This window comes from Lepisma saccharinum, chromosome 8 (assembly GCF_977018435.1).
Source record: "Lepisma saccharinum chromosome 8, izLepSacc3.1, whole genome shotgun sequence".
Taxonomy (NCBI): Eukaryota; Metazoa; Arthropoda; class Insecta; order Zygentoma; family Lepismatidae; genus Lepisma; species Lepisma saccharinum.
In genome coordinates this window covers 42,163,956-42,181,628 of record NC_139236.1, presented here as the reverse complement: position 1 = coordinate 42,181,628, position 17,673 = coordinate 42,163,956, and the positions used below count along the sequence as shown (strand labels likewise).

Here is a 17,673-nt window from a genome sequence, read left to right as displayed (position 1 = left end):
CTTTACTGAAAAGAATGTTTTTTACTCCACGTCTCTAAAGGTAACAGTAGCTAAGATAATTCTATTTAAGAAGTTTTGAAATAGTAAAAATGAGCATTTGTGACAAAAGGAAAGCCCACCCTCTTTATTGGGAAAAGCTAATAGACATAAAAGGAGGAATATTGTGAACAAATTACCTTTTATTAAAAAAAAAAAAAAAAGTAGTATAAGAATCAGTGCTGGGCCACTTTATATGCAATGACCAATTCAAAACATTGGGTGCCTTCATGAGCATCGGGAGGAGAGGATTGAACCAAACTAATCCATGGACCCCCTGGAATTGGGATAGTTTATTTCATTATACAAAACATTTTTATTATTAATAAGAGAAATAAAGTTCGGTTAGTATTCGAAGAGAACAACAAAAGTAAAAATTTTATTAGATCAAAAAAAATAGTGTACATTAAAGAAACCATTTTATATATTTATCATTATCTAACACTTAATCGAAATAATAAATGGTTCCACAGTTTTGAAAATTCCAAATTTTACGTTTTATGTGAGAGGAGAAACAAGATAAAACTTTTTGACTAAAATGTCCAGCTGCTTCACTTTCAAAGCTTTTTTTGAACAACGAATATAAAAGATAATAAAAGAGAATAACTATGCATTTTGTGTATTCTAACATATTAAATGTAAAAACAGTTATGCTGTTCATCTGGTGGATCGAGAATGAAAGTCTCCTCAAGGATATAACAACAGCAATAATAATAATAATAATAGTAATAATAATAATAATAATAATGGAATTAAATTAAATCAGTTTTATGGTATTTTGATTAAGATTGTATAATAATATTTATTATTATTATTATTTATATTACTGATATTTTATGAATGGTCGGATCCCTCCTAAAATTTTCTGGTGAACACAACCCCTGTATACGGCCATATCATAGAAGGAACTGTGTTCCCCCCCCAACCTAAATTGCCGGAAGACTTCCATTGCATTCCGGGCCACTTTAAGCACTGCATATCTACTTATTTATTGAACTATTCACATTTCCATAAAGTGTAAATATTTATTCAATTTGTTCAGGTTTGAAATGGGTGGCGACAGCACCCACCTTGGCATGTATATTAATATGTGTGTTGTGTGTGTGTTTGTGTGTCATCCCCCAAAGGATGAAGGAGAAATTCCCCTTTTAACTTCCCCCCAAAAAGGTATTACTCAGGCACACACACAGATTTACAAAGATAACCAGATAATGAACCAATAATACTTCCCTGTTGCTGTTACTGGCACCTAGGAACGTGGCTCATTCTTTTAGATGTCCCTGGTTCATGAGATGTGGGAGGTAACTGGCCTTGACACATCCAATTAGAGCCCACAGGTCATATAGGTTACTCTTGACACACACACACACACAAAGGCAAACTTGAAATGAATGATTGCATGAAAAACACTGCCAATATATGCAAAAATATGCACATTAAGTTCAAATATGCACTAACGCCTGTAATATGAACTCTAAAACGTTGCCAGAGTATCCCAAATCAAGATAAATGAATGAAACTTTTGTAAGCAAATGAATTTTCCTCAAGATACAAGGTTTTTCCACTAGTAATGATGTGAGGGCTGGTGGAGGGTGATGGAGGTTGTGGACGTTGTGGAGGGTGATGGTGGGGGGAGGGTGTGGGTCATGTCATCTCAGAGAGAGAGGGTGGTGGAGGGTGACTGCAATGTCCGAGGGCGAGGAAGAAGGCAAGCTCGGAGGGTGTGGAGGAGGGACGTTGATTCCAAATGAACATCTCTGGTCCTGATTAGATTATCAGAGTATAAAATGAACTTAAAAATGTCAAAGAATTAAGCAAATGTTAATATTAAATTATTAGATGTTTCAGAACAATTAAAAACATTACTAATCATAATGCGTATGCGGAACTAGCTACATGTGCATATACTCCGTTACATAATAATTAAGATCAGTATGTTACTACAAGGGATATGTAGAGCTCAATGTAACTTATTACTGCAAAATACTGTTGTTGGAAAATGCTCGATTTTTTTACTGAACATTATGTACGAGGCTTGTCCGGAAGTAAAGATACAAAAACATTTGCACGTCAGGGGAGAAATGTGTACCAAAGGTGGCAACTCTGGCAGTAACCGTGATCCATACAACGAGGATTGGGAGTGAGTCGTCAGTGCTGCGTTGAGTCTTGTGCGAGGAACATGCGTTGGAAATGGCAGCAGCGATACCGAATCCCGCCAAGTGTGAAGTGCATGCCGTGATCAGGTTTTTACAGGCACAAGGAAAGTGTCCATCAGAGATCCACCGAGAAATTGTGACTGTGTACGGGAATGTAATGAATCGTCAAAATGTGGCGAAATGGTGACGTGCCTTCGCAGAAGGTCGACGTGATGTTCATGATGAAGAGAGAAGTGGGAGGCTATCCGTGATCACTGATTAACTTTCGTAATCGTATTGAATCAGAGGTGCGTGCGAATAGGCAGGTGACAATTCGAGAATTGTGTGTGATGTTTCCTGACAGTTCGAAAACCACTATTCATGTAGTTGTGAGTGGGTTAGGGTACAGAAAGTTGTGTGCACGCTGGGTCCCAAAACATTTGACTGACAAACACAAAACCAAACGACTGGGATATGCACTGGACTTTATTACTCGCTACGCAGAAGAGGGAGATGCATTTCTGGACTCCACTGCGACAGGTGATGAAACATGGGTGTTCCACCATACACCTGAATCCAAGCAGCAGTCACTACAGTGGCGCCATAAACATTCTCCAAAAGCCAAAAAATTCAAAACGTCAATTTCAACCCGCAAGCAGATGACAACAGTTTTCTTGGATCGCCACGGCATTCTCCTGGTGGAATTCTTGCCGCCTGGAAGAACGATTAATGCTGAAACCTACTGCCAGACTTTGAAACATCTTCGACGTGCAATTCAAATGAAACGGAGAGGCATGTTGTCAAGTGTAATTCGCTTTATTCATGACAACGCCCGCCCCCATGCAGCGAATGGCACAAAGGATCTGCTTGCACAGTTTCAATGGGAGGTCCTTCACCATCCGCCATACATTATTAGATGTTTCAGAACAATTAAAAACATTACTAATCATAATGCGTATGCGGAACTAGCTACATGTGCATATACTCCGTTACATAATAATTAAGATCAGTATGTTACTACAAGGGATATGTAGAGCTCAATGTAACTTATTACTGCAAAATACTGTTGTTGGAAAATGCTCGAATTTTTTACTGAACATTATGTACGAGGCTTGTCCGGAAGTAAAGATACAAAAACATTTGCACGTTAGGGGAAAAATGTGTACCAAAGGTGGCAACTCTGACAGTAACCGTGATCCATACGACGAGGATTGGGAGTGAGTCGTCAGTGCTGCGTTGAGTCTTGTGCGAGGAACATGCGTTGGAAATGGCAGCAGCGATACCGAATCCCGCCAAGTGTGAAGTGCATGCCGTGATCAGGTTTTTACAGGCACAAGGAAAGCGTCCATCAGAGATCCACCGAGAAATTGTGACTGTGTACGGGAACGTAATGAATCGTCAAAATGTGGCGAAATAGTGACGTGCCTTCGCAGAAGGTCGACGTGATGTTCATGATGAAGAGAGAAGTGGGAGGCTATCCGTGATCACTGATTAACTTTCGTAATCGTATTGAATCAGAGGTGCGTGCGAATAGGCGGGTGACAATTCGAGAATTGTGTGTGATGTTTCCTGACAGTTCGAAAACCACTATTCATGTAGTTGTGAGTGGGTTAGGGTACAGAAAGTTGTGTGCACGCTGGGTCCCAAAACATTTGACTGACAAACACAAAACCAAACGACTGGGATATGCACTGGACTTTAGTACTCGCTACGCAGAAGAGGGAGATGCATTTCTGGACTCCATTGTGACAGGTGATGAAACATGGGTGTTCCACCATACGCCTGAATCCAAGCAGCAGTCACTACAGTGGCGCCATAAACATTCTCCAAAAGCCAAAAAATTCAAAACGTCAATTTCAACCCGCAAGCAGATGACAACAGTTTTCTTGGATCGCCACGGCATTCTCCTGGTGGAATTCTTGCCGCCTGGAAGAACGATTAATGCTGAAACCTACTGCCAGACTTTGAAACATCTTCGACGTGCAATTCAAATGAAACGGAGAGGCATGTTGTCAAGTGTAATTCGCTTTATTCATGACAACGCCCGCCCCCATGCAGCGAATGTCACAAAGGATCTGCTTGCACAGTTTCAATGGGAGGTCCTTCACCATCCGCCATACAGCCCCGACCTTGCACCCAGCGACTACCACCTGTTCCTGTACCTCAAGAAACATCTTGGTGGAAAACACTTTGCCGACGACGATGAAGTCAGGGAAGAAGTCACAACTTGGTTCCAGATGCAGGCGGCGGATTTCTATGATTCAGGGATACAAAAACTTGTTCCGCGTCTGAACAAATGTTTGGACAATGGTGGCACTTATGTGGAGAAATAGCCTCTGTATCAGTGCATCAAGTGTAACTTTAGTTGCGAGCAATACATTTCTTTTATATCTTATTTCTTGTTTGTATTTTTACTTTCCGGACAAGCCTCGTATATAAAAGAATCAGCATCCCTGATGGGATAAAGTAATGTCACCTTGTACTCAAGGGGTTCCAAGATCAATCGCCAATGGAGGCATGGTGGTTCTGGTTTCATTTTAAGCTGTAGGTCCAATCACAATGAGCATATCTGAGTGCACACAGAAAATTTTTGTGATGGAAAAACAGATTTCTTTATTAAAAAATGTACTTTTTTTTGTCATTTTTAGCCAATCTATTTCAGTTTCTGCCTCAGTTTTAGGGATACGGATGGTGTACTAGGGCAGTGTCTCTCAACTGCTGGTCTGTGACACGGTACCAAGCTGCAAGAGTTCATTAGATCCAGTGATTGCCAACTATTTGAAAACCCATTTTATATTTGCCAACAAGTCTAGACATCAGGGTGGATAAAAGCCATGATTTTTATTTAATAATCATTTTTAATGATTCCTTTTTAAAAAAACACATTTAAAATTACTTGTATTGTTTTTCGCACCATACACATAGACATAGTTTTTTTTGTATAGAAAGGCTTTTCCTGGTAAACGGCCATGCAAAATATTTGAACAGTTTGATTAAAGCAAATAAAAAAAAAATATATGTAAATATATTTGGTCTAGGAATTAATTCGTGCTCCTGGACAAGAGATGGCGTAACGAGCATATCGTCCCACAGTTCCTTGTATCCACACATGCGTTGAAAACTCCTGTCAGCGCGCATCGTTCGTAATATAGGGCAGTTGATTGACGCGTTAAGAACAGCATTTTGTAGTCAACTGAACATGGTGCAGTTCGTGCCACATAAAGTGTTTTTGCGGGGTGTTCTGCTTCATTACTTTAACATACAGAAAAGTGCTAGCGAAAGTCATCGCATTTTGGTGGAAGTGTATGGTGACCATGCCCTAGCTGAGCGAACGTGTCAGAAGTGGTTTGCATGGTTTAGAAGTGGTGATTTCGGCCTGGAAGACCAAGAGCAACCTGGACAGCCAAAAAAATTTGAAGACGAAGAATTGAGAGCATTGCTCGATCAGGATTCGTGTCAAACGCAGGAAGAACTTGCAGAAGCATTAGGCGTTGATCAAACAACAGTTTCCAAACGCCTCAAAGCCATGGGAATGATTCAAAAGATGTCACATTGGGTTCCACATGAATTGAAAGACAGAGACGTTGAAAGACGAAAAACCATTTGCGAATTGCTGCTTCAAAGACAGAAAAGAAAGGGGGTTTTTGCATCGCATTGTTACTGGCAATGAGAAGTGGATCCATTACGAGAACCCGAAACGAAAAAAGGCCTGGGTGAAGCCAGGTGAACCAGGTGCATCACAACCGAAACGAGATATTCACTGTGCAAAGGTTATGCTGTGCATATGGTGGGATATGAAAGGTGTGGTGTACTATGAGCTGCTGCAACCGGGTGAAACTATTAATGGAGAACGTTATCGACGACAATTAATGCGTTTCAAGCAAGCTCTGGCCAGGAAACGACCAGAATGGGAGAACAGACATGATAAACTTATTTTTCAACATGATAACGCTCGCCCACATGTCGCAAAACTGGTCAAAACCTATTTAGAAAATGTCGGATGGGAAGTTTTACCCCACCCGATGTTGCTCCTTCGGACTACTACTTGTTCGATTGCATGAATAACAATTTGATTGAACAGCGGTTCACGTCTTCAGAAGATATCGAAAAATAGGTCTCTGACTGGATCGCTTCAAAGGATGAGGACTTCATGGAATCCGTAACTTGCCTGACAGATGGGCGAAAGTGGTGGCTCGCGATGGACAATATGTTTCTTAAGGTATTTATGTCTTTTGTGTTTGAACTACAGCTTCAATGTGTGCGTAACAACCGCACAAATTAATTCCTAGACCAAATACATTTTTCTGTTTCTGATACTGTAACATGTTTATTTACAGTTTAATGATAATGACACTATTTACGGTTTAACGTGATTAGTATTTTACATATTATTCTGCACAAATGTTTGCTATTTTTGCCTATAAAATTATTGAATATTAAATCGAGATAATTGTAAGTGCGTTTACAGTTTATATATTACATTTCCTTTCATATGAGATTCATCCCATCAGTACATATATTTTGTTTCCTTTCTTTCATTTCTTAGACCCTAATAAACACCATTAAGTGATTACGAGATTGATGTACTTTCGCCAAAAGTGATTCTGACATGTACAAAATCCTCATGTATATTATTCTATAAATCATTTCTTTAAAGTGATTTAAATCAATCAACCTTGCTAGACATATAACATATGGCATACTTTATTTATTAATATTTAATTTGAAGGGTGCATATTAACCCTTAAATGCATAGCGTTACCATAAGGTAACGCTCAACATTCACACACTTTCGTACTAGAGGCTTGTCTACACTGAGTGTGCAGGCAAACCTAGTGTTAGAAGTTACTCTAGGAAGCATAAAGCTTGCGTTTGAGACAGCTAGTTTCAGTCCAGGTAACAGCACTCTTATGAGAGGATATATTTGTTTTGACCTTCGATTTTTTTATTCAAAATGTCATACGCTGGAAAGTAAATATTATGGGGTTCTGAATGTTTTCACCATTCAGTAAACACACGTAATTTAAAAATTTTTGTTCAAGAATTTGCATCACTTGTTCAATGTTTACTCATAATGATGGCGTTACCATACGGTAATGCCAAGAAATTAAAGTTGTAAAGCCTCTTGTGTCTTTTGCATGGTTTATTTATTTCTATTGCTTATAATTTATATTTTAGTTTAATAATATTAATAATAAGAGATGGCCATTTCATGGAACATTTTGTGCCTGTTCAGTCACTCACATTTGTTGGATCTGTGATCCTGTATTATGGAAAACATTCCTGCAAGTTATTTATTAGAGGTAAACCTATTAGATTTGGTTGCAAAGCCTGACTGGCGCTTGAAAACCTTTCGTGGATACCTCTTTTGTTTTGATACCTATCAAGGCAAAAATATAAGATCCCACTGACACTGAAAACAAATTTAGGAAGACTGCAGCCACTCTTACCCATCAAGGCAAAAATTATCCCAGCTTTAATTTGGATGAAAAACTATATGACATCATTTCGTGTTGCACCTAAGGTAGTTTGGCGGCCCATTACAACATGAAGGAAAGTTTTGAAAGATGTGTGGTATGCTGGTGGTCCACCAGTAGTGTTCGCATTGGACATGCCAAATGTTGTTGGACTTCGCGTTTCTTGTCCCATATGTTTCTATGACAAGAGCCTCCCCAATGGTGCAGTGGTAACGTCGCCACCTTGTAATCAAGGGGGTCCCAGGTTCGATACACGGTGGAGGTAGATGACATGGTTCCGATCTCACTTTAAACTGTAGGTCCAGTCGTAATTACCTATTCTATGCATAAATTGGACTTAATTTAAAGTTTCTATGACAAGTGAATATTCAAGATTGATAAACAACATGTGAATATAGAGTTATCATTATGTACTAAGTAGTAATCTGAACACATTTAGCTCAGAAATTTAATGTACAGTGGATCTATAATATTTGTATTATTTAAACAAATAATCAAATTTTGAAAGTTATTTTAAGGTTAATTCAAACATTTTCAAGTTTACAAAAATAAATTAATTTGGTGGGGTGAACGCATAGCGTTACCATATGGTAATCGGGCATAGTTTGAAAGAATTCAAAATCACTTATTAGTACATAACAACTGATATTAGACTAAAAACAAGAAGAAAAAAAATGGCAAAAAATAATTCGGTAAATTTCTTATATCCTCAAGATGGATTTCTTCAAATTTACACGAGAAATTGCTTATTGAATGCAGTTTCTTTAGAGTTGTGGAAGTTTGGGGAAGTGTTTTCTCGCATCATTCACTGAACTTTGCCGGTAAATCATCTATTTTTCGATATAAATGTGTGACCCACGCACAAAAGCTGTTGCATCCATTTCCTTCCAGCCAGATGTTGCCTGTGTGTGATGACGTAATCACGGTCAATGCCGGTCAGTGTTTCCAAACACGTGTTTTTGTAACTGCAGAAGGTACGTTTCCGCAAATGGTCTGTGGGGCTATGTGTCAATGGTTCATGGAGCTATGTGTCAATGGTTCGTGGGACTATGCGAGAACGGTGTGTGAGGCTACGCATTTCTCTTTCTAAACCAATTTTTAACTATTCTAACCCAACCTAACCTAACCTTATCAGAAATGGTTCGTGGGGCTATGCGTAAATGGTTTGTGGGGCTACGTAGGTATTTTTGGGTGCAGTGGGGTGGAATCACTGCATGCCGAGTACGGTAGTGAAACTGTGACCGCCATTTTCCATGTTACTGAAGGCAAAAAGAAACGAAGAAAACTTACTCGATATGTCGCAAATAGAGCTTATTTCCATGAAACAATGTTTCTCAATGCAGAATACGTAAGTACGAATATTCAAATTAAATGAACTAGCAAATTTCAGCCGTCTTGAGGATATAAGAAATTTACCAATAATTCATTCGTTTCAGGGTTAATGTATAAAGTTAACAAAAATTAGAAAGGGGTAAAATTTTGGAGTAGGGCATCAACTTTATAAAATGAATTGGTACTTGTTTACTATCCGTCGGACAGATTTCTTCATTTCCACAGAAGAAACTACTTACCGTAATAAGTTCCTGTAGTATTGTCTAACATCGGGAAGGTGTTTTGTGTGAAATTCAGGTAAATTTTCCGTATCCTGGAAACTGATTTCTTCAAATATAAAAGTTTGGGGCTCATTTGGGGGCAGGTGACTCCGACCAATTTCTAACATGCCTTTAACAGGGAGTTTATAGAAAAAGCCGGGGAGGCAAGGCCGCGTTAGCGGTTGGGGGTGGTGAGTGAAATACCCCAGAGGCGGACCCCGGAATCGGTGGGAAATTTGAGTTAAAAATTTGAAACGAAAAAAAAAAATTGTTTAAATTTTGCACAGATTCCGAGATGGATAGCCGCAAAAACCATTCGCAAAATGTTCTGCGAAGCAGATAGGTAAGTACGAATGTCAAAAATTGATGAAACTCTGAAGTTATAGGTGTCCGACGGATAGTAAACTTTTACCAATGAATTTACCACGCTCCGGTCTCACAACAGTTGAGAACCACTACACAAGGTTTGCTCCGTGACCAGATTTAGCAGCAATTACATCAAATTATACATGATACTGAAAGCCAGAATACAAATACATTTATTTTATGCAAAATACAAATGTAAAGGGGGTTTGATACTAGATTTTTGATCTTAGATATAATTCAAGAAAAACAGTATCACTGAGAGTACATTTGATAAGTGTGTTAAAAGATGCAGCAATATTTTCTTTCTTTATGTGCACGTTTGTATGCCAAATTCAAACATTGAAAATTATGTTAGTATACTATTAGATTTTATTTACTAAGTTTAGATTTTCTTTTCGGTATTATTTACAAAGTATATACAAAACTATTCTAAGTTAGGAGCAATTGAAGGTGACGGGAGTGTTCTCAGATTTATTTACTAGAGAATGTACTAACCAAATAAGTTTCCCGGATGAAGTATCAGAGGTTCTGATGTCCCGGTGACGGTTTCACTGTTTGAAATTTGGATATTACGTGTGTAAGGTGTAATATATTGCTTATATAATCTATATGGTACTAGTTAGATATAGTGAAAACACATTTAACTAGATTATTTCCAAATTATTTACATTTGTACCAGTGGCATGGCGTGACTTTTTCAAAAATTGTTACCAGTCATCAGAAGTTATCATCTCCATCCTACCCCCCCCCCCCCCCTCCTTTGACGTTTCTGTGGTAGTTAAATCCAGCTTTGGCTTTGCAGTCTAGCTCTTGTTGCTTCAGAGAAATAGTATCCCCGTTGTAGGCAGGATTTAGCTCTTTTCTGGAAATCGAATGTGACAACACTTGCTGATCCGGTATGACGCAGCGGCAACAGGGCCCCTAAACAGGCATATGAATAACCCCCAGCACACTTGCCTCCAAGTCTTTCCCCGCTCTTCCCTTGCATTAGCGGGCACCCTTTCCTCTTGTTGCCTCTTGAGGGTAGCGGAACAGCCTGTCTCTTCGCTTTTGTCAGCTGCAGAAAAATGTCCTCTGCAATATACACTCAACTGGAACGCTGTCGGTTAACTTATTTAAACATGTTGTTACTTTATTGAGAAAAAAACTTCTTAATTTCTTTAAATTTTTCTGTTACCTGCGGTAACACTGGTTACTGGCCTCTGATATTTACTTACCTTATATGCATAGCGGAACATTTTTCAACTTTGAATTTGAATTTGAATTTAAAATTTTGGGAGCGTCAGCACTTAGGCTTATTTGCTCCCGTCACATTATACGGGGTCCAGCCCCTTACCATTACAAATTACAACTCAAACGTTGCATAACTAAAAACTTTAAAACCTTAAAATGTTCTGACTTGTTAAAAGCTGAGGCTGTAAACGCGCACTCAGCACACACAAGGACATAAAACAGGACAACACACACAAAAGTATACTGGCCATAGCGCCAGTCGCCAGAGCCTCGTTAGTCTCTTGTCCAGGGTGCACTACGTGGAAGTGAGGTTGACTTTTGGGTGCACTACGTGGAAGCAGCACCCCTTACACCCCTTTTTCAACTTCGGGATTATGTTTTTTTTCACTGAAAAAAGTGTAATTTTCAACATTAGAAGTATTTATTAGTCGGCGCGCAAATCTTGGTAACAGTAGGATAAGCCGGAGACACATTAAACTCGGTTGTTTTCAAATAAAAATCATTGCTACTTACCTCATATGCATAGCGGAAGATTTTTCAAGCTGGCCATAACCTTTTTTTCCATGAAAAACACGTTACTTTTAACATTATAATCATTTATTGATCGGCGGGCAAATCTTGACTCACGTTGTCTATTGTCAGCTGATATGCAGTGTTTCCAAACTTATGAACCGATAAATGCCGCACAAACTATTCACAAAAGGTTTTTAAGCGAAAATTGAGGCTAAACTGTACTTTACGTCCTTATCTGCATGGTGAATGCTTCTTTGCATTCGCGGTGCGCCGATAAATGCCGCACATTTATTCACAAAAGGTTTTTAAGCGAAAATTAAGGCTAAACTCTACTTTACGTCCTTATCTTCATGGTGATTGCTTCTTTGCGTTTGCGCTGCGCCGATAAATGCCGCACAAACTATTCACAAAAGGTTTTTAAGCGAAAATCGAGGCTAAACTCTACTTTACGTCCTTATCTGCATGGTGATTGCTTCTTTGCACTCGCGGTGCGCGATGGTGGTGCGGCACCCGGCATCTCTTCGGGTAAGTACCTTTTTCTTTTTACACTTTCTTTTCACGATAGCCCCACTATCCATTCACGGGGTCGAGGTATGCCTACGAAGTTAGGTTAGGCCTGTTAGGTTAGGTTCCATTAGCACTTATTTCACCCCTAAATATGTGCTTCATTATCTAAACAATTCCTTAGTATGTTCAATCACGCATATCCGGACAACATCGGTTTTTCTCGATTTACTCTTTCAGGAAAATTTTCCTACCTTTCGGATTTACGTTGTTCAATTCCTTATAAAATAAGCTTTCCAACGATATATGACACGTATTCCTTAGGAAAAGGACGTAAACTAGAGTGTTACCTTAAATTGGAAGAAAAACCCCGCTCACACGTCATCTTGTAAAACTACCGCGTGGTTGCTACACTGTGAGGGGGTTACATAACCGAACGCATGGAACATTTGATTCACGTAGTCAACGGTAATGGCGGCACGAGCTATCGCACAACGGAGATGCATGATTGACGAAAAATACCTTATTTACAGGCAAAATACGTAGCACGATTCCAAAAAACAATATCTCCGGCTTCAGAAAGTCCTCAAGAACACAATTCCGTAAGTACTTTCTCGTCTTTTCTCCTGTAAATTTTAAGAAATCCGTCTCCGGCTTATCCTACTGTTACATGTTGTCTATCGTCAGCTGATATGCAGTGTCGTCAGTTGATATGCAGTGTTTCCAATCTTATAAACCGATAAATTTGAAGAAATGTGTTTTCACTATATCCAACTGTTACCTTCTACTCATTAAATACGACGTATTTATGTACGTGTTCTAGCATGCAAGGGTAACTGATGTGAAATAGAAGATCAGTCTCGTAGAACTATAACCACACACAGACAAAACTTTACTTAGGACAAATTATATTTTACTTGACCCAACTAGAATTACCTTCACAAAAGTCCATGAAGTCTAGGTGCTTTTCAATTTGACCGGGAACTGCTGCTGGTTGATAATTACGATAAGCTTCTGCAACACGATTAGGTTCTGAACCAATGTCAAATTGAACTTGTTTGTTTGCATATTCCATACTTTTGTCCGCACATTCTCCTTCCTTTTCTGATGAAGATTCCATTTCTTGGGAATCTTGTTCCTTGAGAGGCATTTAATAAATTAACTTGTGTTTAATAAACCACAAACTAAACTTGTAATTGTACACAATCAAAAATTCAATTCCACCTCAAGAACTCCACCAACTACACATGGAACGCAAAGCAAACCTGATACTCTTTCAGCAAAACGTCCGAATTGAATACGATCAGCAAGTACAATGCAAACATAACTATATTGATATTCGAGGAATTCCGCAAACACAATTTAGACAATGTGCTATTTACATATAATGATATAAACAAAGTGTAATGTAACATTAATGTAAGCAAATATTGTTCCGCGTAAACAATACTATGGGACAAATATTATTATCCAAATCCACAATGACTATCGGTCGGAAGGTTCTGCACAAAATCAACAGGACTACAAGCAAGGTTGGCAAAAGTTGTGTTTTTTAAAAGGCCGAGTCTGCTGCAACGCACGTGTCAGCAGTAAGAATAAGCGTCAAATTTGCTCCTGCCACGTAATTCGTCTGCTAAGAGGATGTTACAAATCTTAAGAACAGATTAAGACGTAGAAATGCAAGTTTATAATTAGTGGGAATGAATGTACAGGTAATTTAGAACCTTTTCTTTAGAAAGCATTTAGCGATATTATTTTAATGCTAACAGATCCTAACCTAACTACGAGAGCATTTAGGCTTATTATTAGAAGAATGCTAAGCGACCTAATCTTAAAATATTTTTGTGAAAGTAATCGCTACAACTTCACAGTATGTGTTACAGACGTACAGGCACGTATCCAGAGGGGGGCTTAGGGGGCTCGAGCCCCCCCGAAAGTTTTAGGTTTACACTAGATAAAATGAGTTTTTTTTGTTTCTTATGGTGTGAAATAAAATAATGTGACAATAATTTAAGGAAAGAAATAATTATCGAGTCAAGACGGAGAATGTTCCGTAACCCTGTTATTGATAATAGCACGTATCCAAGATGGGGCACAGGGGGCTCGACCCTCTCCCCAGGAAATTTTTCACTTTACGTTAGATAAAATTAGGTTTTTGGCTTCTTAAATAATGTGAAAATAATGTAAGGAGAGAGATAATTATCGAGGCAAGACGGAGCATGTTTTATACCCCTGTTATTATTAATAGCACGTAGCCAAGGTGGGGATGAGGTGGCTCGAGCCCCCCCAGGAAATTTTTAAATTTACACTAGATAAAATTAGATTTTTGGCGTCTTGAATAATGTGTAGATAATAAATTTATAAATCTGAGAGAAATAATTATCGAGACAAGATGGAGAATGTTCTATAACCCTGTTATTGTTAATAGCACGTATCCAAGGTGGGGTTGATGTGGCTCGAGCCCCCCCAGGATTTTTTTTATTTTACACTAGATAAAATTAGGTTTTTGGCTTTTTGAATAATGTGACGATGATTTAAGGAGATAGACAAGTATCGAGGCAAGACGGAGAATGTTCTATAACCCTGTTGTTGGTAATATTGCACGTACACTGTTCTTGTGCTTTCGGTATTGACTCAGCGCACTTGAGGACTATGTAGAGACTTGTCAGCATTTGGAAGCTGCACAACAAAGGTAGAGCCACACGTAGGGCGATTCGTTGTAATTTCTAATCTCTGTAAGGCGGGAGAGGGTACGTTCTTGAATGAGAGAAGGAGTCAATTACTGGCGATATTAACGAATCGTTTTATCTGCGGAACGTTCTACAATATAATGAGGATATACATACGCCGATTCAATTTTTCGATTGATCTGTACAAAGAATCGGTTAATGAGATTTCAGAGGTAAGTGTGACAATTCATACAGTCGGTTGGTGATCAGATCAGTCAGCGTCCTCTGGTTGCTATATGAGATATAGTGATTCGAAAATGAAGACATTGACGACAGCAGAACTTCCGGGGCCTCAGAGTAGTGCTAGCTCGGTTCGAGGGCTGAAGAGATCAAGACTTCTCTCTCTCTCTCTCTCTAAAGTGAATATTTCATCAGTACCGGATATTAAAACAGAAATAAACTGCATATATCAACTGAAAATCAAAGTTTTGAGTGATGATTTAGTTTTGCCAGAACTAAATTTCGTATATGCAGTCTGAGAATTTCGTGATATAAAAAAATACTTTTGTTTAAGTCTACTGGGTTCGAAACACATTCAAACACTTAACTACCATAAAGAGACAGCCGAAAATTTTATGAATGTCGAGAAGAGAAAGCAGTAAGATGTTGCATATGTAGACATTTTAGGCGGAAATTGCAGGCTCTAAACCAGGACCCACATCAGGGCTCTACCAACTGAGCCACCTAGTCATCCTTGACTTCAACTGATTTTTCGTTAAAATGTCTACATAGTACATGTCCTGTGTATATCAAATCGTAAGGTGTTGCCTGTATAGTGAACAAGCACAGAAAATATAGGAGAGAGAAGAAAACTGAGGAGCATTATCACCGGTTGAGGATATTTTTTTTCTGTGGTCAACAAGAGCTACTACTTCAAGGTGACAATGACAGTGGCCTAATAAGGGAGATTTCACACCGTGTCGCCTGAAGATTAGGTTTGTGCGGCCTTTTGTGTCGCTACGGTGTGAAACGTTGCTGTTGATTGGCCCATTCCAATCAACATGTATTGCGTGTCCCTTCGGTCTGAAACCTTAATAAGTCTTGAAAATCCAAGTCATAAGGATGGAAAATTAGGGCCTTGTTAAGGTTAGGTGTGAAGGCAGGCAGACAGCACCGCAAAGGATCATATCCAAAACTGCAGGAAGAACACATCTTACTTCAATCTCCAATACGGAATGATAAAACTTCTGGTGAGTTGATTTTAAAAAATGTGTCCGAGATAAAGAGTGGCGTGCCCAGGATTTTCGGAATGGAGAGGGGTTGCGCATACCTACTATTTTTGGTTGTCAGTCCTGATTTTGTCATTTTTTTCCTGTCTTTAACGTTCGTCTTTTTTTTTTTTTTTAAAAAAAAGAGAAAAGAATACTGGGTCAAATGGGGTTATGACCTTACCAACCCTCCCTTGGGCACCTCACTGGAGATAAATGAGTAAGCATTTGATCATACTGGGAGACGAAACATTAGATGTGTTGGGAACGGAAGGGTTTTCATTATGCATTAATTGTTGCGTGATCCACCTGGATTCGAGAAGACTTCCTTTGTTTCGTGCCGATATATAACAAGACAGCGAAAGCTGTGACAGGCATTTTTGAACACTTGTGAGTGCTAAGGCGTGAATCGGAACAATTTGGTGGGTTTCGGCTTTTATAAGAGCTGAAAAAATGGGAGGACAAGACACATTAGTGGTGTTCAGGCTCGAATTAGAGAGAAATATTCGAGAGCTGTCTGCGTCCAGTTCGCAACCCACAATTTGAATCTCGCGTTGTCGAGTGGATTGTCCATCCCGTGCATGTGTAACAGCTTCGTAAAAACACTCAAAGATACCATAGATGTTTTTATACTTGATGAGAAGAAATGGACAAACAAACACACATACTGAGATGGTTCCTGCACACATTATTAATGCATGGAAACAGAGGAGTCGAGTGGTAAAAATTGTTCCGATTTCACGTTCTGATTAAAATGATAGCCTTACAGTGGCTTCAAAATTATGGCCTCTTAATGTTAAGCCTTGGCTATTAAGAGAAAGTAAACTTTCCATGCAACGCCCTCCGCACCCCCCCCCCCCGCCCCCGTTTTGGAACCCAATTGCCACCACTGGTCTTAAACATACATTTGTGAGGTTCTTACTATACCCCTTAAAAAAATGGTGTTGCCCCCCCCCCCCCCCCGAAAGGAATTCCTGGATACGTGCTTGCAGACGTAATTGCATACACAGCATGATGAAATCACGATAAAACAAGGACCGAGTCTGCTGTCACGCGCATCTTCTTTGAGGTTCCAGAAGAAAAAGAACGTGGCAGCAGACACTACCTTTTTAAAAAGAACAAAACAAACTGTTTTTTTGTTTAAAATATGTATTTTTTTGTTTTAAACATGAATTAAAAAAACATGTTTTAAACAAAAGAAAAAAGGCAACATTTCCCCAGTAAATTATAGTTAAAGAAAAAAATACTCATTGTTATGAGTACTGTGGCGGCAAAGACAGTTTATTTGCCATTGGAGATAAGGTTTGCCATACTGCAGGGTAGGGGTGTGCGGGACAGAATATTTTGGGTCCGGACGGGAAATTCTTCAAATCCCAACATTCGGGACGGGATATGTTCCAAATTTACCAAAGCTCTTGAAATCTCGAATTCTACACGTACTAATTTCCATCTTAAGTGCTTGTTTTTGCACTTCTGGTACAAAAACTAACAATTTCCGATAAGTTCCAGACATTTGAAATGCAGAAAACGTCGAGAATTGACGACTTTTTAAAATGACCTTTCGGTATTTCCCGACTGCTTGGGATCCCGAAAAGTCAGAAAGTCATTTTCCGAAGTCTGGATCGGGACGGGAATTTTTTTTTCCCGAACCCGGTCCAGAAAAGTGTAACATGTGGGGTGCCTCAGGGAAGTATTCTTGGCCCTCTTTTGTTTCTTATGTACATAAATGATTTACCAAATGTTATACCTGAGGCAAATGCAATATTATATGCTGATGATACAAATATTATAGTAACAGACACTTCCAAAGATGCTCTACAATCTAAGGCTAATAACGTATTAAACAAATTAGATGATGGTTTTTAAATAATAATCTACTC

General features: G+C 39.0%; 1 protein-coding gene across 1 annotated transcript in view; it reads right to left on the bottom strand.

Annotated features, from left to right (window-relative positions):
- Window positions 1-13,139, bottom strand: part of LOC145991424 (methylosome protein WDR77-like) — a 52,501-nt gene extending 39,362 nt beyond the window's left edge. Inside the window, exon 1 of the mRNA XM_083127424.1 lies at window positions 12,793-13,139. Within this exon, the coding sequence (XP_082983550.1) occupies window positions 12,793-13,006 (214 nt within the window). The 5' untranslated portion in view covers window positions 13,007-13,139. The remainder of the gene's footprint in view (window positions 1-12,792) is intronic.
- Window positions 13,140-17,673: the final 4,534 nt, after the last annotated feature.